The sequence below is a fragment of the Equus przewalskii genome, chromosome 4, assembly GCF_037783145.1.
Source record: "Equus przewalskii isolate Varuska chromosome 4, EquPr2, whole genome shotgun sequence".
NCBI lineage: Eukaryota > Metazoa > Chordata > Mammalia > Perissodactyla > Equidae > Equus > Equus przewalskii.
The window spans coordinates 7,207,535-7,232,586 of NC_091834.1; the positions used below are offsets into that span (position 1 = coordinate 7,207,535).

Below are 25,052 nucleotides of genomic sequence, written 5' to 3' on the forward strand. Positions count from 1 at the left end.
AAAAAAAGGGACCAATCTCTTTCATATTATGCTTTATCAAAAGCACTGTTACCATCTTGAAACTACTCTGGAGGATTGTTTCAGGAATTTTAATCTGGTCAGCTGAGATGATTTCCTTGAGGATTAGAAAATAACACAGTAAAACAAATTCCATAAGCATGTGTTGGTATAAGTAAAATAAAATGATTAGACCAAAACTTTGAAATATGTATTATCAATTCTCCGTGTGGATTAGAAGCTTGATTTAAATTTACTAGAATACAAAACTTGCTTGGCAACTGCTAAAGCTCAGTTTTCCAAATTATGCTAAAGCTTTTACTAAGAAGTTCTCAATTGATACAGTGTGGTAGTAAATTGTGCAGAAATTTAAGGATCTTTGTAATGAGGGCCTGAATACACAAGGTGAAGATAGAAAGACTTAACAAATGCACACTTGAGAAGTGGGAGATGTTCATCTTGCCGTCGCCAACTTTTTGGTGTGTGTGCCTACTCTCCCCTCGTCAGAGGTGCCCATCTATCACTTCGAGGATCTAGGGTCCTCCTACTTTCACTGTCTTCTCTCTCTCATTCAGAGCTGTAACTGGACATGAGTCATTTTACATTAAATAAAAGAATTTCAATCGATGTACTATGTCAGTCAAACATTTACATTTTAAGCTTCATCTAATTTGGAAAAAAACACACTGGTGCTATTAAATACATTTTAAATACCAGGAATCATGTTGAGGAGTATTTTTTCAATAGCGGAGGATTCTGCAACCACACTACATGTAAGCCTGGCCTAGAAGGTAAGCCTGCTTTGCTCTTTTTACCCAGAACAGGTGGAGAGCACTCAGAAAGCAGGGGTTCACTATTATGAGTTCATGTATGACCCTGGGGCTTTTTATTTGTTTGTTTGTTTTTTATTATAAAAGTGATTCCTACTTCCTGCACAGTCTAATCCAACTTCACCTTATATTTCACATAAGCCGCATGTACATGAAATGGCATGACAGAGTCACCAATAACGAGGTTCTAGAACGCGAGAAAAGCACCGCCAGGGGAGCAGTGCAACACTGTTCCACACGCCTGTCCTCCACATCAGTCGAATCTCAAATGTCTGCTGTATGGAGAGTGCTGAAATGGAGCCATCAAAGGCCACTTGGGGAAAAAAATGAAGGACATTAGACAGCTCAAAAAAATGCTTCACACTCATGGCAGAGAGTATTAAATGACTGATCTGGCTCACCAGTATTTAACCAAACTAGTAATGACATACCTATTTGGGAAACTAACTTTTAATGTCTAACGTGTCATCTGTAGGCACAAGTCCTGGCTCACCAACACACTTACTGAAGTGACTATCTGACCATTCCTATAGAATAAGCCTTCAAAAATTACCTCATTTTTGCTTCTTTTTCAGAGGCATTGATGATTGGTCTAACTGGGACATTTCAGATCACTTTTGAACAAAATTCATTTCCTCCCAAATACTGGTAACCAGCAGTTTTATATTCCTATCGCCAAATATTATAGCATTTTATGTAGAATTCACATTACCCTTATGTGCTTCACACCATTATTAAAAATAGACACTGACCCTTTTACCCTCCAAAAGATACCTTATAAATGAAAAGATAAATGATTTGAAAAATTGAAGGACAGTATATAAATGACACAATTTTTCTACAAACAGCTAGACTAGTGGCTGAAAATTTAATAAAGTAGATATTCTCTTAAATAACACAAACATAAAGAGAAACAGGGCAGTTCAAAAACAGTAACTAACTATGAACTAGGAATATAAAACATATATCTACATATTAATATTTAATGTTTAGCTCTAGAGTGTGGTTAAGTTTAAAAAAAAATTATACTAAGCATGTGCAAATAACTATTCCAAATTCTTCATAGATAGTTTTCTAATATACTGAGTCAAAACCATTTTACCCTATTTAAAAAGATTTCAGTAACCACTGGGTTAGGAATTATGCTTCTTACTCTCAAGATGCATATGACGTGGATATGCAGTACGCGTGCATATGAAACAGCTATGGAATAAGGCTAAAGTGTTTCTGGCTAGGTGTGACATGACCAGATGAGATTGCCACAGAGCTCTGAGAATGGAAAATCATTCTTGGAGGGGCTTGAGCAGGAGCTTGCCCTCTGAGCCAGAGCGGGATGTGGACTGACACAGTGGCACAGGCAGGACACTGTACACAGGAATATCATGCCTACGCCAGAGGCTCGAGTGCAGCGTATTTGGGAGAAGTAAGGAAAAGGCTAAGATTGGAAAGGGAAGATGGTACAAACTACCAAAAGCCCCACAGTGCCCAGCTGCAGCCCAAAGACATCCGTGATTCTACGTTTCAACGACAGGAGAGAGAGATGAAAACAAGAAGTGCAGCATTTCAATCCGCTGATGGTGCTCACAATGGATAAAGCAGGATCAGGTGGGAGGCCGACCCGGTCACAAGAGGGACAAGGAGGCTTAGGGGATAAGGACGGAGGTGGGAATGAAAAACAAATGCAGTAAAGGCTAGTGAAAATTCTGACTGAAAATTATTACCCAGAGAAATCTTCTTGATGCATGGTGATGATTATGGCCTCTATAGCATCTCCCACTGAAGTCAGCAAGGGCTGCACAGCATTTCCCATAAGAACGTGGATGGTCTGAAAAGAAGAGAAAAGGGAGGAGACGCAAAATTAAAGACAACCAACGCAAAGAAAGCTGAGATGTGAGAAGGATTTGACTAAAAGTTTTCATACCATGTCAAATTCAGATTGTACAGTTTAACCATAATAACTCAACACCAAGTCTGCTCCTCTCTCTAACTGCCATCAGCAACAATTTTTAAAGCTTAAAATATGTGGAACAAGGCACTTAATGATTTCAACTCCCCCACTCCTCTCAGATTTTCAGAAAGTTTAATGGTTAAATGAGCTCCTGGAGAAAGGAGAAGAGAGTAGTGCCACTTAGGAAGTAAAAATCAAATAACACATTTTTTAAAGTTTCTGAAAGGAGTGAGGCAAGAGCAAAAGTAATTCTTCAAAACTGGAATGACATCATATGCTTTTAACCAGGTGAACTGATAAATATACTGGTGATGGTTCCAGAGCAGAACTGTCAGGCATTTCATGAATTAGGTTTCTATTTTGAGTTCCAGAGCAGTGAGTCTCAACTAGGGGCAATTTTGCTCCCCAGAAGGCATCTGCAATGTTTGGAGACATTTTTGATTGTCACAAGTGGGGTGGGCAAGGGGTTTGCTACTAGCGTCTAGCGAACAGAGGACAGAGATGCTGCTAAACATCCTGCAATGCACAGGACAGTCCCCACAACAAAGAACTCCCAGCCTAAGATGTCAACAGTGCTAAGGCTGGAAAACTCTTCTACAGCGAGGTATAATCATCGGTTAGGTTATGTAAGACCCTAGGCCTCAGTCACAGGATTTAGTGTGAAAATATTGACTGGGCCTCAGTAAACACTCAAAGTCTAAAATTTAAGTACATCATATGTTTCAATGATGATTATTTATAATGAAGATGATGGCTATGGCTCATACAAATGATTGAAATCAAAGAGAAAAGGTTAAGTAGGACCCTTATTGTAACCACAGGACCAGGAACAGAAATTGCCACCCCAAAATATACCTCTTTGGCATAAGAATTATTTTAGGCTGACTATTTTTTAGAAATAGCAGACACAGGAAAAGCTCTGCAAACCTAGTAGAAGTTACCCGTTTATAAGGGAAATTTACAATTATAAGAGAAATCAGCATTTCTAAGGGTGCCTTCCTCTCCGTGCCAGGAGAAGATGACTCAGTGTCTAGAAATTCCTATCAAGAGAGAAGGCAATGACTCAAACCTACATAACAGCCTTACCCTTGTTCACTGTGCTGACCTCATGTTAACAACAGAATGTTAAAGCTACTTTTCAGGAGTGGGAGCCGGCCAGGAGCATGTGCAGAAGAGAAAATTCTGATCCGCCAATCGAAACTCATCCTGCCAGTGCTTCTGCATACCAGCCTGCCTGCCCTGATCCCTTAAACCTCACCCCATGCCCTGGATTGGGAGACAGAGTTGAGGGCCTTCCTTCGGTCTCCTTACCAATTGACTGCATACCAGCGTACCACAGTACAGCTTCTGTGTGCTTTGGGTGGACAGAGCCCCTGCTGGGTAACATTATTCATTAAATTCCTAAATGCCATCTCTAGCCCTTGATCTCAGGTGAAAATAAACACACTGCCTACAGGATTGAGAGTGTGTGCATGTGTCTGCATGTATACACAAAGTCTGCCCTCAGGGAGCTCACAGTCTTGTGACAATAGATAACGAGTTCCCCTGAGATAAGTGCTCTACAGAGTGCTATGGGATCATGGGAAAGGCCTCCAACTTACACTGAGGGGATGCGAAAAACAAAAAGTGTTGCTTGAACATGGAAACAATCCAAGTGCCCATCGACCGATGATTGGATAAAGAAGATGTGGTACATATTTACAATGGAATACTACTCAGCTGAAAAAAGACAAATTCATCCCATTTGCAATAACATGGAAGGACCTGGAGGGAATTATGCTAAGCAAAATAAGCCAGACTGAGAAAGACAAACAGCAGATGGTTTCACTCATATGTGGAATATGAACATACACATGGACAAAGAAAACAGTTCAGTGGTTACCAGGGGAAGAGGCTGGGGGGTGGGCACAGGGGGTGAAGGGGAGCACGTATGTGGTCACAGGCAAGAAATCACGTACAACTGAAATCTCACATCGATGTAAACTATTATGAACTCAATTAAAAACAAAAAAGTGTTGCCTGAACTAAATTTCAAAGGACAGGTGAGAAGCAAGTGAGGAGGGTGGGGCTGGGAGGGCCGGTGTTAAAGGCACAAGGGCCTGGGAAAGCTGACGTATTTGGGGAACTGTAAGGCACTCAATACAGACAGAGCGTGAGGCGCCTGCCTATGCAGACGAGAGAGGCAGCAGATACACTCCGCATATGCTGCTAAGGAGCTGGGCTCTATCCTGAAGGGACTGTGAAACCAACGATGGGTTTTAAGCAATGAAAAAAACATGGCTAAAAGATTTGAACTGGGGAAAATCCTGTTAGGTAGTAGACTGGCTGGATTAGACTAAAGGCAGGAGGGCACAGCAGTAGCACAGCTGCAAAATGGTGAGTGCCTGACCCAAATCAGAGCAGGGACAGAAATGAGAAGATGAGACACCTTCAAAGGAGAACAGCAGGACTTGGAAATCTGATTTGAGAAACATGGAGTGGAAAGATTGAGGGGACACTTAGATTTGGCGCTATTATTAACTGTGTAAATGCGAAGCAGGGGACAGAGAGAGAAAATGAAGAGGTCAGTTTTGGACATGAGTTTGAAGGGCCTATGAGAAATCCACATGGGCTATTCAGTAGGTACCGAGATCTTTACATTTGTCGTTCCTGGCACATTTTGACCAGATTTGGCAGTCTTGGCTTTTAAGAGGGGAGATGAAGCCGAAAGAGTGAATGAGATCCCAGAGGAAGGTCTGTAGAGTAAGGCCAAGTGCCATTTTAAGGCCGTGAAGAAGAAGAGGAGCCCTTGAAGGACTGAGACGGGTAAGAGCGTTTATCTAGCACACGTCATGTGCTGGGTGCTGTGTTATGTGCTTCATGTAGAATGCCACTTAAAACTCAATTATTCCTTCCTCTAATAATTAGTAAAATCTCTGACTTGTTGATGGGGAATCTAGAGTAATTTATAGATGGGGAAACTAAAGTCGAGTTTGGGAGACTGTCCAAAGTCAAAAGTGAACAAGGGGAAGCGCTGGGATTTTCCAGGTGTATCTGACTTTGAGGAGCTTTGGGTTACACTTTGCCATTGGACAGAGAAGTAGTAAGAGGCCTTAGAGTATGGTGGAAATAAACAGATGAGAAAGGTTTTAAGAAGAAAGGGGAGGTTTTCTTATCTGGTATGAAGGAATGAGTGTCTAACTACAGATCCTCCAACAAATAATTATGGGAAAAAATACCAAAAACAAAACAAACAAAAAAAGTACTGGAAGATTCTGGAGATGAAACAAAGCAGGTAGTTTTAGGGGGTGTGGAAATCTAGAGCAAGCAACCAGAAGAGAGTTGTCCATTTTTTTTTTTTAAAGATTTTATTTTTCCTTTTTCTCCCAAAGTCCCCCGGTACATAGTTGTGTATTTTTAGTTGTGGGTCCTTCCAGTTGTGGCACATGGGACGCCACCCCAGCATGGTCCGATGAGCAGCGCCATGTCCGTGCTCAGGATTCTAACTGGCGAAACCCTGGGCTGCCGAAGCAGAGCACGTGAACTTAACCACTTGGCCACATGGCTGGCCCCAGAGTTGTCCATTTTTGTGACTTTGCTCTAAGAGCAACTACAGTCACAGTAGTGGCAAGGCTGAGAGGCTAAAATTCTGAGAGGAAAACAAAACAAAACCTGCAGCTTTTCAGGCCAAAGGAACAAGGAAAAGGAGCGCTGGTTCAACCAGGGCTATGGGACAGTGAGAGGGGAACCTCAGAAAGGAGAGAGCCAGAGAAGAATGCCTAATTCCATATTTACACCCAGCAGTAGTCTTCAGCTGACTCATCAACCAGCAGGTGCAGAGCAAACTAAAGGTGGCTTGCAGCTAAGGTTTAAAGAGCTGAACTGAGATCTGAGCTAGGGTAAAGTGCAGGTATGACAGTGTACAATTTGAGCCTAATCAAGCTAACTGTCTTCTAAAGAAAAATCACCAACACTCTCAGCAGCAATATAAAGAAGTACTGAGTCTACACAACATAACATTCGCAATGTCCAGGACATATTAAAAACTACTACTGTGGGGGATCAGAACTGGCCACCCCAAAGCGTGTCTCTTTGGCTTGACCATTTTTAAGAACAAAAGACTGTGAGGGAAACTTTGACCTTCCCCGTAACTGCCTAAAAGAATTTGAGATGGAAAGCCTGTTCCAGGAAGGAGCTATTACCATAAGCTAGCTACAGTACAATATAAAATGGGTATGATAGACAGAAAGGCACCAGCAAGCCCATTTTTATCAAAGTTCTGTCTCTCCAGTCACATTGTCTATAGGTGGCCCAGCAAACACTTGTTTATCAAACATTTGCATTTCCATCTCCATGTAAATTGGCTTCTTCCTGTTTGAGGAACCAAACCACTACAGCCAGGGTCCTCCTTTGATGATATTTAAGGTGGTGGCTTTGGCCAGTTTGCTGAGTTATTCAGTTTTTCTGGGTTTCTCCCATGTATATATGTTATTAAACTTTGTTTTGTTTTCTCCCGTTACTCTGTCTCGTGTCAATTTAATTCTTAGGCCAGCCAGAAGGACCTAAAGGGTAGAGGAATTGTCTTCCTCCCCTACACTACATACACAAAAAGCTGGGAAATGTTATCAGCTCTCAAGGGAAAAGATAATCAACAGCTGCCAACGCTGAGATGATCTAGACCCTACCATTATTAGAAAACCCCCACAGTGAGGTAAAATAAAAAAATGCTCACAATAAAAAAATAATAGGACATCTCAGCAGAGTGATTGAAAATGGGAAAGAAAACTACATGCAAATTTTAAACTAAAACTATTGCATTACATGCATGTAGATATACTTGTACGATGTTTCCATATTTTACATGACATGGTACAATATTAACCCTGAGAAGACGGCTGTGGACAGTTAAGGATGTGCATGGCAATCCACAGATGAACCACGAAAACAACAAAGGAGTACAGACAAAAATCTAATAAGTAAATTAAAATGCAATTCAAAAAAAATTTCAAATAATCCAAAACAAGGTAGAAAAGGAAGAAAAGAGGAAATCAAAATAAATGAATAAAACAGAAAGGACAAACAAAAAAGAAATAAAACTATACACCTAAATAAAACCTTATTAATAATAATATTATGTTAATGGATTAAACACTCCAATTAAAATGCAGAGATTACCATAACAGACAAAAAGGCAAGAATAAAACTGGAAAAAACATAAACATGTGAAGGCTAAACAACATGCTACTAAACAACCTATGGGTCAATGAAGAAATTAAAGAGGAAATCAAAAAATATCTTGAAAGAAATAAAAATGGAAATGACATGTACCAAAACCTATGGGATGCAACAAAAGCAGTTCCAAGAGGGAAGTTCACAGCAATAAAGGCCTCCTTCAAGAAACACCTCAAATAAACAACCTGGACTTACACCTCAAGGAACTAGAAAGAGAAGGACACACAAAGCCCAAAGTTAGTAGAAGGAAGGAAATAATAAAGATCAGAGTGAGAATAAATGAAATAAAGACTGAAAAAACAAGAGAAAAGATCAATGAAACTAGGAAGCTGGTTCTTTGAAAACATAAACAAAATTGATAAACCTTTAGTCAGACTCACCAAAAAAAAAGATAAAGGGCCCAAATAAACAAAATCAGAAATGAAAGAGGAGATGTTGCAACTGACAGAAATACAAAGAATCAGAAGAAATTACTACAAATGATTATATGCCAACAAATTGGACAACTTAGAAGAAATGGATAAATTCGTAGAAACATACAATCTTCTAAGACCGAATCAGGAAAAAATAGAAAATCTGAACAGACGACTTACTAGTAATGAAATTGAATAAGTAATCCAAAAGCTCACAATAAACACAAGTCCAGAACCAGACGGCTTCACAAGTGAACTCTACCAAACATTTAAAGAAGGGCTAATGTCTACCCTTCTCAACTATTCCAAAAAATTGAAGGGAAAGAATGATCGCAAACTTATTCCACGAGGCCAACATCACCCTGATACCAAAACCAGACAAAGACACTATCAAGAAGAAAAAAAAAAAATTCCAGGCCAATATCCCTGATGAACACAGATGCCAAAATCTTCAACAAAATATTAGCAAACTGAATTCAAGAATACATTAAAAGGATCATCCACCATGATCAAGTGGGATTTGTCCCAGGGATGCAAAGATGGTTCAACAGCTGCAAATCAAGCAGCATGATACCCCACATTAACAAAACGCAGGATAAAAATCAAAGGACCATCTCAACAGATGCAGAAAAAGAATTTGACAAAATTCAACATCCATTTATGATAAAAACTCCCAACAAAGTGGGTATAAAGGGAACATATCTCAACATAGTACGGGGCATATATGACAAGCTCACAGCTAACATCATACTCAACAGTGAAAAGCTGAAAGGATTTCCTCTAAGATCAGGAACAAGGATGCCCACTCTCGCCACTTTTATTCCACATAGTACTGAAAGTCCTAGACACAGCATACAAGAAAAAGAAAGAAAAAGCATCCAAATTGGAAAAGAAAAACTGTCATTATTTGCAGATGACATGATACTATACATAGAAAACTCTAAAGACTCCACAAAAAAACTATTAGAAATAATGAATTCAGTAAAGTTGCAGGATATGAAATTAATATACAGAAAATATGTTGTGTTTCTATATACCAATAAAAAAAATCAGAAAGAGAAATTAAGAAACTGGCCCCATTTAAAATTGCCTCAAAAAAACCCCTAAAACCTAGGAATAAATTTAACCAAACAGGTGAAAGACCTGTACTATGAAAACTGTAAGACTGATGAAAGAAATTGAAGATGACACAAATAAATGAAAAGATATACTGCGCTTATGGATTGGAGAATTAATATCGTTAAATTAGCCACACTATCCAAAGCAATCTACAGATTCAATGCAATCACTATCAAAATACCAATGGCATTTTTCACAGAACTAGAACAAATAATCCTAAAATTTGTATGGAAATATAAGAGAACACAAATAGCTAAAGCAATCTTGAGAAAGAAAAACAAAGATGGAGGCATCATGCGCCCTGATTTAAAACTATAGCACAAAGCTATAATAATCAAAACAGAATGGTACTGGCACAAAAACAGACACATAAACCAATGGAACTGAACAGAGAGACCAAAAATAAGCCCACACTTACATGGTCAATTAATCCATGACAAAGAAGGCAAGAATATACAATGGGGAAAAGACAGTCTCTTTAATAAATGTTGGGAAAACTGAACAGCTACATGCAAAAGAATGAAACTGGACCACTTTCTTACACGATATACAAAAATAAACTCAAAATGGATTAAAGACTTAAATGTAAGACCTGAAACCACAAAACTCCTAGAAGAAAACACAGGCAGTAAACTCTTTGACATCGACGTTAGCAATATACTTTTGGTTATGTCTCCTCATGCAAGGACAACAAAAGCAAAAATAAACAAATGGGACTACATCAAACTAAAAAGCTTTCACACAGTAAAGGAAACCAACCACAAAATGAAAAGGCAATTTACTGAATGAGAGAAAATATTTGCTAATCATATACCTGATAAGAGGTTAATATCCAAAATATATAAAGAACTCATACCATTCAACAACAAAAAAATAAACAATCCCATTAAAAAATGGGCAGGGGACCTGAATAGACATTTTTCCAAAGAAGACATACAGATGGCCAAGAGACACATGAAAAGATGTTAAACATCACTAATCATCAGGGAAATGCAAATCAAAACTACAATGTGATATCGCCTCACACCTGTTAGAATGGCTATTATCAAAAAGATAAGAAATAACAAGTGTTCATGAGGATGTGGAGAAAAGGGAACCCTTGTACACTGTTGGTGGGAGTGTAAACTAGCACAGCCACTATGGAAAACAGTATGAAAGTTCCTCAAAAAATTAAGAACAGAACTACCATATGATCCAGTAATTCCACTTCTGGGTATTTATCCAAAGAAAATAAAACACTAATTTGAAAAGATATATGCACCCCTTTGTTCACTGCAGCATTATTTACAATAGCCAAGATGTGGAAGCAACCAAAGTGCCCATCATTAGATGAAAGGATAAAGAAGATGTGATACACACACACACACACACACACACACACACACACACACACACACACACTGGAATATTACTCAGCCCTAAAAAAGGAATGAAATCTTGCTATTTGTGACATGAATGGACATTGAGGGTATTATGTTAAGTGAAATAAGTCAGAGAAAGACAAATACTGTATGATTTCACTTATATGTGGAACCTAAAAAACAAAACAAAACAGAAAGAAACTCATAGATACAAAGAAAGAACTGGTGGTCACCAGAGGGGAGGGGAGGGGAGGGGGATGGGTGAAATAGGTGAAGGAGATTAGAGGCACAAACTTCCAGTTATACAGTAAATGAGTCACAGGGATGTAGTGTACAGCATAGGGAATACAGTCAGTAATTCAGAACAACCTTGTATGGTGACAGATAGTCACTAGCCTTGTTGTGGTGATCATTTTGTAACATAAAGAAATAGTGAGTCGCTATGTCATATACCTGAAACTAATATAATATTGTATGTCGATTATACTTGAATTAAAAAAAAAGAAGGGGGTGACCTAGTGGCATAGTGGTTAAGTTCGCGCACGAGACCCCACTGCCGGCCAGCAAACCCCAGCCTCAGGGCAGTTCTCCCCGCGCGGCCTCGAGCCCCAGCCCACACTGACTCATACGCGGAGAAACCTTCGTTGTATGTTATAAATACAGATTCAGAGTCCACCCACTACTGAATTAGTCTCCAAGGAATTTCTATTTTTAACTTGTCCAGCAGATTTTTTCTTTTTTAAAGATTTTATTTTTTCCTTTTTCTCCCCAAAGCCCCCCGGTACATAGTTGTATATTCTTCGTTGTGGGTCCTTGTAGTTGTGGTATGTGGGACGCTGCCTCAGCGTGGTTTGATGACCAGTGCCACGTCTGCGCCCAGGATTCGAACCAACGAAACACTGGGCCTCCTGCAGCGGAGCACGCGAACTTAACCACTCGGCCACCGGGCCAGCCCCTGTCCAGCAAATTTTTATCATGAGGCAAAGGGTAGCCAGTTTGTCTAAACCTACAGAATGGACTTTCTCAAACTATAAGTTGTGATCCTTAGGGGTTAAAAAAATCAATTTAATGGCTCACTATGAGACTGTTTCTAAAACGTAACAGATGAGTATAGAAAATATCAGAGTAGACTAAAAAAAAATTGGAAAAGGGGGCCAGCCCTGTGGCTGAGTGGTTAAAGTTCCTCGCACTCCACTTCGGTGGCCCGGGTTCGCAGGTTCGGATCCTGGATGTGGACCTACTCCACTTGTCAGACACACTGTGGAGGCATCCCACAGACAAAACAGAGAGGAAGACTGGCACAGATGTTAGCTCGGGGACACGCTTCCTCAAACAAAAAAAGAGGAGGATTTGCAACGGATGTTAGCTCAGGGCAAATCTTCCTCACCAAAATAAACAAACAAACAAAAATAAGGAAAAGCATTATTTTGTGACATCTTTGTTTCAATTATAGAAATGTGTATAGTGTATATCCTATATATATATATACAATTATATATGTGTGTATATACTTATAAATGCTTTTGTGTATAGGGTCACAAAGTAAAACGTATTTCTTATCTTGGGTAGTGATGAAAAAATGTCTGACAGCTACCGCTAGAAGATAAGGAAAAAACTCAGAACTACAGAAAAGGAGACTACATGCATTTCCTGCCTGGAAGCAAGAATGTTAAGACCTTTTGGGTGGTCATATTAGCTTGATTTTGTGGTATTTTTATGATCATCAATAAATTGGACAACTCTTACTAAAAACAATTATTGTATTATGGCAGCTTTAACATTTCATCATCATGAGATGAGCACAGTGCGGAAAAGGATGCAGAGAAAACGCCCAGGTGCCCTCTGACTACACTGGGAAAACAGACCGTCTCCTCTTGCCCTCTTTCATGAATTCAGCGCCCTTAAGTTCTGGGGCCTGTGAACCCCCTCCATGTCACTTATGGACAGCATGTGATCTCAGAAGTTCCCTTCTCCTCTGGGATTTGCGACATCATTCTCTTCCAATTTTCTTTCTCACTCTGTGATTGTTCTTTCTTTGTGTCCTCTTTACTCTCTGAATCTAAATATTTCATCTCTCTCTAACTCTACCCAAGTTATCTAAATCTAGTCTAATAGCTGACATTTATTACCTTTGTGTAGGTATATCGTACCATTTTATAGATGCAGAAACTAAGGCAAGAAAACCTTATTAACTTGTCTGAGGTCATACAGCTAGTGAAACAGCTGAGATGGGATTCCTATACAGGCAGTTTGGCTCCAGAGTCTTTATGTATGGTTTTAGTTACTTGCTTAGTAAGCACTAAATAAATATTTAGTAAATGAATGATGGTGGCAAGGTGTAGCAGACATGACTCTTTTGAGTCAGTGAGGGCTGGGTTTACCAGTTACATGACTTTGAGCAAGCTATTATGTTTAAGTTATATAAAATATAGATAATAATACATAACTTGAACAGTGCTGTCATATTTCAATATACAGCTGTACCGCATAATGACATTTTGGTCAACAATGGACCACATATACAATGGTGGTCCCATAAGATTAGCACCATACAGACTACATGTGCAGTAGGTTGTACCATCTAGGTTTCTGTAAGTACACTCTATGATGTTCACACAACAAAATCACCAAACGACACATTTCTCAGAACGTATACCTGTTGTTAAGCGACGCATGATTGTATTGCACATGACTGGCAAGCAGCAGATGCTAAAGAATCGGTATCTATTACTATTATAAGAATAAATGATTTGCTTGTTTTTTTAAAAGTTACCTATTGTCAACTTACATGGCTTTCAATCTCATACCACATTATTTTTTATTAAACTTCCTGAACATTAGAAAGGAGGTATATTTATGTTAGTATATAAAAAAATGGGAACTTGCTCTGCTTTCAGACCTTACAGATACACATCAGAGTTTCTCAACCTAGGCATTACTGACCTTTTGGGCGCAATAATTCTTTGTTGTGGAGGGCTGTCCTATGCATTGCAGGATGTTTGTCTAAAAGCATTCCTGGCAGTGGATGCCAAGAGCACCTCACCCCCAATCATGACAATCAAAAATGTCTCCAGATATTGTACAATATCCCCTCTAGGACAAAATCACCCTGGTGGAGAACCAGTGCTTTACTGGGATCACACTGGGCCCTACTGCCCTAAGATGAATACTGTGAGACTCTGGCTTCTTTTGCTTATGATACAATTATCATAAGTAGAACACAATCTGTATACACCAAAAGGCTATATTTTTAAACTCTAGAAAATATAAATAGACATGTGTCCTCTCTCTTTAGGATAATTATCAAAATGCTACTTTTGGTATACATAGAGGATTTTGAAATTTTTTTTTTTTTAAGATTGGCACTTGAGCTAACATCTGTTGCCAATCTTCTTTTTTCTCTTCCTTCTTCTTCTCCCCAAAGCCCCCCAGTCCACAGCTGTATATACATCCTTTTGGCTGTGCTATGTGGGACGCCGCCTCAGCATGGCCTGATGAGTGGTGCCACGTGCTCACCCAGGATCCGAACCGGCGAAACTCTGGGCCGTCGAAGGGGAGCGCGTGAACTTAACCATTCGGCCACGGGGCCGCTCTCTGAATTATTTTCAAAATGTGACATCTTCCCTTATCCAAAAAATTCTAAAATCCACTTTGATCTATAGAGTTAAAGAGTAAATTAAATTCTTTTACCTTTAGGGCTGAAGTTATCGTTTGCTCAGCTGCTGGAGGAAATGCGCTCTGGCTGGAAACCACCTAGAACAAGGTTTTGATGCAGTTATAGTTTTGCTTAAGTCATTTACTTTTATAAATACGAATTTTGACCATAGCACGATAAAACTGTTTCTACAAGTCACATATAAAATAGTTATTATTACTGAGATATTACTAAGAGTAATATCTCAGAAATATCTCAGATATTACTGAGAATAATATCTCAGAAATGTTTTAAAAATTCATTTGTATTTATTAGTTAAGGCAGGGTGAAAACTCTTTCCTGTATAAAACAAATATATACTTCAAATAATGCAAACATTAAGGATTCTAAGAGCTAGCTTTCCTTTATTCAGTTTGGATAGGTTTTAGTTATAAAGTTTTAACTTGAAAAGGTCAGTCTAAAGCTATATTTACTTATTTCTTTAAGAAAATTCACCTTCTCTAGGCTGACTGCAATTTTCAATGTCTTTAAAATACACGTCAAACACCTCCCTTTTTACAAATCAATACAAACATTATGAAAATTTTGAAAGTATCAATAAAGACATTTAACTCAGCCTAAATACATACAATCTTTCATTGCTTGTGGTGCCTTAGAGTAATAATTATAGGAAATGGAAAATATATCATTTATTCTATTTACTTTTGTTTGTTATTTACTTTTTTGAGATTTGCCCATTAATAACCCTTTAAAATACATTTTGTCTAGGATGTGAAATACACATTTTTGGAAACCCCTAACTATAAAAGGACTAGTAAAAATTTTAAGCAAATGAATAATAGTCACCTATAAATATTCTGAAATACAATCTAGCATATTAAAGCTCATATTAGAGGGCAGTTTTCAAGAACATCATCTAACCTGAGCTTCCTTCAGGTCTTTTAAACATTTATCTTCCTACTTACTAAACGTTTCGAAAAGAGTTCACAGAGAGTAAACACAAGCTACTCAAAAGTCAAAGATGGGGTTGAAAGTATTGCTTTCCTAGTAATTATGAATATAGTTCATCTTAGGCATAATATATGAAGGCAGTCATTTATTAAAAATGCATTAGTAGAACAAAGCAAAAAGAGTATATATATTTTCTACTTGCAAGTAGTCATCAGTAATTACATCATAAAAATTCACTGTTTTTAATGCAGCTCCTCTCCCTCTTTTTTGTGCTAAAGCAAAAAGGACAGAATCTTTCTGACGCATTGGAGGGCTTAAGAGTTCTTATTCTGTCATGAGCTTTGCTATAGTTTACTACTACCCACATGATATCAAATTATGCTTTTTAATAGGTATGAAACACATATGATTTATCCTTAAATCATTTCTTCAATAAATTATACCAACCAAACTTGAAGATCTACGGTTCACATGTTTTAAATCAAATGTACAGACAAAACATCACACAAATAATAAAAGCCAGGATCAAAGACTGTTTAAAAAGAGTTTAATTCATCAGCTTATTTTAGTCATCACATTTTCATTGTATACTTTTGCAAAAAGTTAAATAATAATTCATAAGTTGTCCAAATTTGAGGCAAAAAGAAAGAACAACTTGAAATTAAGTCAAAAGAACTTAATCACAATAAAGATAAAGGTTACCTTTGTTACGGATTGGTGCAACTTATACAGTGAATTCACTACCGCCACATTTCTCCTCTGCCCTTCGGTAAGAGGCCCAATCACCTGACTTGCATCTCCTTGCGTGCAGAGCTGTAAGAATTCAACACAAGCAGAAATGACCAGAATGACAGTTCCTATTTAACTGGGGGAAGGCCTGCCCCCGACAAAGAGAACGTGAACTGGAAGCATTCAGGTCCAGCTTGGGACTCCAGCACAGCCGGGAAGCCCTGCAGAGGCAACACCACGGAAGCGAGGCCCACGCGGTCCCGCACAGGAAGCACACCCTCCATCAATACTGCACGGCTGATGGGCCTCGGAGCCACGTGTCACCCAAAAGCCCAGTGGGTGCTGTCATTGTGAAACAACAGCAGAGGACTCCCAGGGAACAGCTTCTGGCAACTGTCAAGAGTCTTTTTTCTACTCACAAACTCAGGATAAGGCATCAAAAAAGAGAAAGAAGGAAGGAAGAGAAGGAGAGAGGAAGGAATAAAAATAAACCTATATGCTATGTACATTTGACAGCCACAGCCATCATAATACTCCAACGAAATAAGTGGAGAAAAGAGGATCTACTCTTATTTTTTACAGATCAAAAAAATTTAAAAAGGAAGTTGCCTAAGATTATAGGGATGACCAATAGGAGTGGCATTAAGAACTTTCTACTCCTGACTTTCAATTTACTCCTAAAAGCATGAGTTTTAGGGAAAACGATATGGAATGTTTTACTGAGTTAATCTAAAACTATCATAGGTCAATTTAAGAAAACAAATCCACGTATAAAGCATTCTCATATTGAGCGGATTTCAATCCAATCCTCTATAGCAATTATTATTTAAAGATAAAATAAACTTGATCAAAACAAACAAACCAAGATCCAAATAACGTGATGGATGTGGTTGTAGATCTGAAACATGAAAAACTAGCCTTTTAGGAGAGGCGAAACTAAGAGCATCCTCTCCTTGTTATAGTGAGCCAAATAAAGTATGAGAGAAAGAAATACTATTTTTCCATCTACTTTCCTTTGATAAACACACATACACACACATATATTTTCAAAATTAAACTCATTTCCCACTTTATCAATTCCTACTTGTGGTAATAAAATGCAATTTAAAAAACAGTAAAAATTGCAGTGAAAATAAAGGGAATAATCCTTTGCTAAAGTTACAACCCATGATGATGGCTATTAAGTCAACATAAGGCTTTTTATCAGGGTAAATAATTCCAACTTATCTTGCTTTTCCTTGTGCACACAGTCACCAACTTGCAGTCAAGTTGTGTTCTAAAATCGTCAGTTGTAAGTCGGTGGTCTGACAAAAGCCTATTTCTCCTTTGGACACTATGTTAAGAATTAATGGTTAGACTCTCAGGAGAGCCCACAAAATCCACCTGAGTCTCCAATGTGGTGAAGCAGTAACAGAAGCTCTGAGCTCCTGTGAGAAAGCAGACGACGGGCTCTGTGCTGCGGTGAGGGGGGGAAAGGCTCCTGAACAAGCCACTCTGGCGATTAAAGTGGCAATGGTCAGTGGCATCAGTGGTTATGGAAGATCCAGGGTCAGATGCTTAAGACATATCCGTCCATAAGGGGCATTTAAAAGTTATGAGTTCTAGCTGTACAATTTTTTAAAATCCAATCTATCTTACTTTTCTTGAGATTCTCTCCAAACAATTTTGAAGAATTAACAACGAAATGGGATATCTCATTTCCACTTATTTCATGTATTCCATATTTAATGAAGAGACAGGTCTACTGCTAGAAAAGGGTGGAGATCATTTTATTACTGAGGACTGATCATATTTTTAGGGTTTAAAAGTATATAAAGGTCCATTCCACAGCCATTAGGATGCTATAACCAAAAACACAGATAACAAATGTTGGCCAGAATGTGGAGAAACTGGAAACCTCATACACTGCTGGCAGGAATGTAAAATGGAGCAGTCTCTCCAGAAGGCATTCTGGCCATTCCTCAAAGGTAAACACAGAGTGCCATATACCCACAAATTCGACTCTTAGTTGTACACACAAGAGAAACAAAAACATATGTTCACACACAAACTTGTACACAAATGTTCCTAGCAGCATTACTCCATTGCACAATAGCCGAAAAAAGGTAAACAACCCAAATGTCAACCAACGGATAAATGGATAAATAAAATGTAGTATATCCATACAACGGAACATTACTGAGCAAAAAGAAGGCCTGAAGTTCTGATAACGTGCTACGACATGGATGAACCTTGAAAACTTTCTCCGTAAAAGAAGCCAGTCACAAAAAGCCACATATCAAATGACTGCATTTATATGAAATATCCAGAATAAACAAACTCAAAGAGAAAGAAAAGTAGATTAGTGATTTGGGGCAGGTGGAAGAGGAGCAAATGGGGAGTGACTCCTAATGGTTAGGAGGTTTCTTCTTGGGGTGATGGAATGTTCTAAATTTGATTGTGAATATACTAAAAAACATTGAATTGTATACTTTGAGCTTTTAAAAAAAGCTGTTTTTAAAAAGTATAGAAAGAAGAATCCCCAGACTTTAAGAGCTGTCTGATGAATGCCCTCAGAGCCTCGTGAATACTAAGGTTAAGATAAGATGGCTAAGTTAAACAGACCTACAAAGCTCTATGAAGAAAATACTAGAGGTAGAGCAGCAAAGCATTGAGAATATTAAAAAACTAAAAATGAAACATCACTTGTGCCAAAAACACAGAACAAAATTTAAATATCAAAATGAAAACATAACACTAGAAGATTGGAAACGGAGGATAATCTGCTCTTTATCCTGCTTTTACAGCACAGAATATAATCGGTTAAGTGCATCCTGTGTCTCTCTCCAGCACCACTCCTGTCACAATAATTTTTTTCTAAATCGTACATACACTATGGCCCTTTACCCCTAAATATTTCAGTGTGTACTTCCTAAGAATAGGGACAGTCTCTTAAAAAACCTCAGTTCAGTTATCAACTTCATAAATTTACATTGATACAATACTTTTATCTGGAATCTGCCATATCTCCAAGGAGTTCTGGGTCCTTCTAGTGGGGAGTGGTATTACAGACTAAGATCTGGGTACCAGGTGTACTCATTGCTACTCACTCCTGCAGTAACTCTTGATTAACTCAACAGACGTACAGATAGTCTTTCCAACACCCTGGACTCTCAGTTCCTTGTCCTCTTCTCCTTCAGGTTAGAACTATGCAGTGAACACTCACACACTGAGAACCTAGATTTCACAATTAACATTCTGCAATTTGCTCTACATCACATATCTATCCATCCTTCAACTTATTTTACATTTTTGATTCATTTCAAAATAATTTGCAGACATCAGTATACTTCAGTTAAACACGCATATGTACTTCACCTAAACACTTAAGCATGCATATAATTAACTAGAATTCAATATTTACTTAATTTTCTTTTTAATGTAAAATTTAGGTAAGACGAAATGCAGACATTAAGTGTACAATTCAATGAGCTTTGACAAATGGCTTTTCTTGTGCAGCGCTGACCACGTCACTTCACAAGCTTCCCTCATTCCACTTCCCAGTCAACCCCCCCTTCTGGTTCACTTAGCCGTGGCTCTCAGCCGGGCTATACTCAGAGACAATATGGAAAGATATTTTTAAAGAGTTTCAAAGACAATGTTTCACAGCTCATTCAGTCTTTTGCCAGCCCCTGCTGCCACTGTGTTGTTCTTCCTGAAAAAAATTTTAATTTTTGCTCATACATACTGTTTTCAAAAACATTAAAAATAGAGCATAATTTATTTTTTCTAACATTTTATTATGAACACTTGAAAGACTTGTACATTGAACACCATATACTGACCACCTAGATTTTACTTATGTTATCCAACCCTCTATCCATTTTCTATTTTTGATGCATCTCAAAATAAAATGCAGACATCAGTATACTTGTTACTATTGACTTCACCCCTTGATTAGTTTTGCCTATATCTTTCTATTAAGTTTTTTGTGTATGTGCATGTAAAACTTCTTTCACTCAGCATAAGGTTTTTGGTTTTCACCCATGTTTGTTCCTTTATATTGCTACGTGGTGTTCCATTGTATGAAGTTATCAGAGTTGGTTTTATCCATTCTCCTGCTGTTCCAAGAACGTCAGTAATAAAATGAACACTAGAGTCGTCTCTACCGCTCGGTAGCTGAGTAACATATGGCTTCAATTTCTTCATCTGTAACATGCAACTAATAATACAGTTCATACTAAAGTATCCTTTGTAGACTGTAAAATGCCTTAGCAATGTAAGGTATTACCATTTTTATCTCTAGATAATTCTATGTCTTGATCTTATTTTCTTCTCACTTATCCCTTTGCTTGGGCTTCTGTCCTACAACCCACTCCTCCAAGCTCTAGCCCAGCTCAGTACTGGCTAGGGATGAAAGCACAGATGAGGACTGAGGAAACAGAACCAAAAGCCAGTGCAGCTGCCTGGAGTTAGAGTGCATTCTGGCTCCTTCTGGGTTGTGGTAACAAAGGGTCTTGCACAAAGTAGGCGCTTCCTAATGACTTGAGAATCTTCCCCACCTTGAGCCACGTTAACTTTCATTGTTTCAAGTTATTCCCTTCATTTGAATTCCTTAAAATTGACTTTTCACTAATTCATGTACATGTTCAGCAAGGCATCTTAAAATAGAAGATGCTCACTGGGTATCTGTTGAAAGACTGAAGGGCCAGAGTAATGGTTTCTCATTGTTGGTTTTTCAAAGTCCACCTTACTTGAGATGAATAAGATTGTATGGAGGTGCAAAAACACAGCCTTGGCTGTAAAGCATTAGGAACTGAGGGACTGGAAAGGTGGGAGCGGTAAGCGATTCAACATCCTAAACTATGAGAAATGTACATCTGGGGAATCATGTTACACTATTTAATACAATCTGGAAATATGTCAGGAACCAAAAGAGCTGTATTTGAGTTTTAAAAATCTCTTGCAAACACGGAAAGAGAGGAAATCCATAGGCTAAAGGAATCCTTAATAATAACTAAATGGGGGCTGGCCCCATGGTCGAGTGGTTAAGTTTGTGTGTTCTGCTTTTGTGGCCCAGGGTTTCGCCAGTTCGGATCCTGGGTGCAGACATGGCACCACTCGTCAGGCCACGATGAGGCAGCGTCCCACATGCCACAACTAGAAGGACCCACAACTAAAAATACACAACTATGTGCTGGGGGGATTTCGGGAGAAAAGAAAAAAAGAAGAATAACTAAAATGGTTCCTATGTGCAAATGATAAGACATTATTTCTTTTTACATTTAACTATCTGAAGAAAATATTTTTCAGAAATTCTAATTCTGTACATCTGCTCACTAGGAACATTATGTGAACTCAATGTGTGAGAAATAACTGAGACTGAATCCTTGAAACAACGATAAGCTGTAGAGTTAACACGAAGCATGTTTTTATATAATTAACTTGCAAATGAAATGACAAAGATCTCCCTAACATCACAGCCGAGGGCTAGAAGTAAAAGAACTAAAACTGACAATTCAAGAGGAGAGTTGGATGACAGCTTTAAATTTCTACTTAGAAAATCTACTGAAAATTACTTTGGGGGAATTATAAATTTGGTGACTCAGAAGAATGTCTAAAAAGAACAAGAAAATACTTTATGGATTAGTTATGAATTAGAGAATGTCAAGTTACTTTTCAGGTACTACAGAAATACCATTAGTACTCCATTTACCTATAATTTCCATTACTGCTAAGGAAACATCAAGACTATAGGATAACTCCTTTTTATGTAGACTTGTTCATAATAAATCTAAGTATTTCTTCAAGCATACATACCACAAATGAGAAAAAAGTATGCATTAGAATTTCATAGGTTTAGAGCAGAACAATGTGAAATTATACTAATCTACAATGCTTCCCTGAATGAAAACAAATCAAAACATTTTTATACTCAAATCAGATATTTTTAACAAAAACTTTGAAATAAGTTCTGATGAATCTTTAGTTATATCTATAGTTAGTTATTTTTCTGAAAGGGGTGAGCCTGTTTGCATTACACTTACCACATTAATTAAAATTTTTTCTGCTGAGGAAGACTCGCCCTGAGCTAACATCCGTGCCAATCTTCCTCTATTTGGTATGTGGGTCGCTGCCATAGCATGGCCACCAAAGAGTGGTGTAGGTCCATGCCTGGGAACCAAACTGGGCCACTGAAGCAGAGTGCGCCAAACTTGACCACTAGGCCATGGGGCCAGCCCTCCAAATTAATTTTTAATGTGAAATTTATATTAAGACAAAATCTTTTGATCTAATATATGCTTTCTATTCAATTTGGGGTTCACAGTGAAAAGAAAAAAGTACACACAAGATGTAAAGTATTATTTCTAGTGAAAAGTATAAAGGGCAAATATCTGGCTCTCCAATTGTCATTCCTCACTCCCACGCATACAGAAGACAGCAGTAATGCATTGGGGCCCTGTTATGGCATCGCAACACAGCACTCCAGGCCGTGACTAGAAATCTCTTAGACCTGACCTGAGGGGTGAACTCTTAACAGATCAGCAATCACTGCTCTACATCTTAGCGGTTTTTCTAGACATATGGTCCAAGGCCTCTAAGCGTATTCCATGGTTTAACTAAATGTTTTCTAGGTCAAGAGATGCTAATGAGCAATATATTCCAACAGCTGCAAAAGTGCTTTATCCTTACATATTCCACTTATTAGAAATATAGCCTATGAAGATAATAAATTAAAGTTATATGTACAAAGATAGTGTTATCTATAAAACAGAAAAATTGGAAAACCCTGGTATATTAGCAATACACACGATGGAACAAATAACAACAGAAGATGCTCATGTTGTAGTGTCAACTGTAAGAAAAAAAGCATATCTGTCTATGCCGCAGTTTGCTCTTACAAAAAGACTGGAAAGAAAGAAAGCAAAAATGTTAAGCGATAGTATGAAGCATTACATAATGAGGAATGTTACCAAAACATTAGTAAAGGGCACTGTGGAATTCCACAAAGTATCTAAAAGGTTCACTTGTAGAATACACTTAGAAATTGTTATAGAAAATAATTTCATCCATTACAAAAACGAGAGATGTGCAATCTCCATCCTTGAAAGATAATATGAGAAAATAAATCGCTTTGGTTACTGTTTACTTGTCCAAAAGAACGTTTTTGGGAAAGATAATCTCTTTTGATCTACTAATCTGTGACACAGATGAAAATAATGATTTTTATTGACACTTATCAAATGCTTTCACTCTAGATTACTTGGTTCAGGTTAAGGAACACAAAAATAGAATTATGATTAAATATCACTTAGCTTATTATACTATGCCAATTATCCTATAAAACTCATTATATAAATATATATACAAACTCACAATTAAATTATCAAACATCCGTAACACTAAATACAGTGTGTACTACATTAGAACTTGTATGGTATTTGGAATCCAGACGCAAGGCACGTTTCTGTAACGGACAGCAAAGGACAAACCTGTAGATTTATGCAGGAATCCTTCACTTCCCTGGCTGTAAACTTAACTAAACTTCCCTGACAAATGAAACTAATTTTCTTAGGTGTTAAAACTATCAGAAAGTATTTTCAAGAAGATCTTTCTACAGTACATCACACTTTTCTGGTTTCATAAATAAGGTACACATGTACCTTAAGACGGCAAAGTCTACTTAACCACCATCGGTGTTCACAAGTGTCACAGTGGGTGGTGTTCTTGTGCCACTACACCTTTTCGTTTTACAAACGACTCTGTTACAACTTAGTGGGGTATACGTGCCTGCTTGCCCCTTTCACTCATTAAACAGCCTTAGGTTGCCACAGGTTTTGAAATTTTATATTTCCTTTTTCTTTAAACTTTGATGATTTCATGAACTCTTTTCTTATTCCTAAGGTGTCTCATTCCTAAGTTTCCTCTCTTTGGTCTTCTCTTCTCTCCCCTCATCTTGGTCTAACTTGCTCTAAAGTGGAAAATAAGCAGACTATGCACATGAAAGTTGGGAGGCTTTCCTAGGAATTAAGTGTAGACTCTAGTGCAGGGACATTGTGACATCTACTCTAGCAGTTAGAGGATGTTTTTATTTCCTTCCTGGTTCTTATTTATATTTCAGAATTTGTCAAATATTTGACTACTTAATTAACAACAAAAAAAGAGGTGTTACTACTTATCTCTTTACCTAAAAATAAGGACAGGTACATTCTACAATCATGTAGAAGAGCTTCAGCGGTGATATTACATCTTGACATCAGACTAAACCTTCGCACAAATCTCTTATCAAAGAGATAATCGCTTGAGACAGGTTCCCTTTTGGACGGTCAACATAGAACCAAAAAAGCTGGAAACCAAATCAAATCCTGTTGGGGCCGGCCCAGTGTCGCAGCAGTTAAGTGCGCACATTCTGCTTGGGCAGCCCGGTGTTCGCGGGTTCGGATCCCGGGTGCAGACACGGCACCGCTTGTCAAGCCATGCTGTGGTAGGCATCCCATATATGCAGTAGAGGAAGATGGGCATGGATGTTAGCTCAGGGCCAGTCTTCCTCAGGAAAAAAGAGGAGGATTGGCAACAGATGTTAGCTCAGGGCTAATCTTCCTCAAAAAAAAAATCTTGTCTATATACGAGAGATGAGTAGTCACCATCTTTGTAATTCAAAGCTGTGTTGCTCAGACACCTGCATTCCTGTTACAAAGCCCTTTATCAAGCCACCCCTCTCTAACCTCCTGCAGATGTTCTCCCATGCTCTGGGCCTTTAAGCCAAAAATCGCCACCTGGCACACGGGATTTGGGAACTACAGGGGCTGGGGAAGGCACAATTAGCTAAGAATGGTTCCTTTGGAGCTTTTACTTTAT

The 25,052-nt window shown here is 38.2% G+C and overlaps 1 protein-coding gene across 7 annotated transcripts in view; it reads right to left on the reverse strand.

Annotated features, from left to right (window-relative positions):
- Positions 1 to 25,052, reverse strand: part of COG5 (component of oligomeric golgi complex 5) — a 344,840-nt gene that overhangs the window by 43,813 nt on the left and 275,975 nt on the right. For all 7 annotated transcript variants that reach the window (XR_011539403.1, XM_070617151.1, XM_070617150.1 and 4 more), the window contains 3 exons: positions 16,188 to 16,298; positions 14,570 to 14,632; positions 2,549 to 2,652 (listed from right to left, as the gene is read on the reverse strand). Coding sequence is in view for 6 of the 7 variants with exons in the window: in XM_070617151.1 (XP_070473252.1) it covers positions 2,549 to 2,652; positions 14,570 to 14,632; positions 16,188 to 16,298 (278 nt within the window). In the remaining variant the exon portion in view is untranslated. The remainder of the gene's footprint in view (positions 1 to 2,548; positions 2,653 to 14,569; positions 14,633 to 16,187; positions 16,299 to 25,052) is intronic.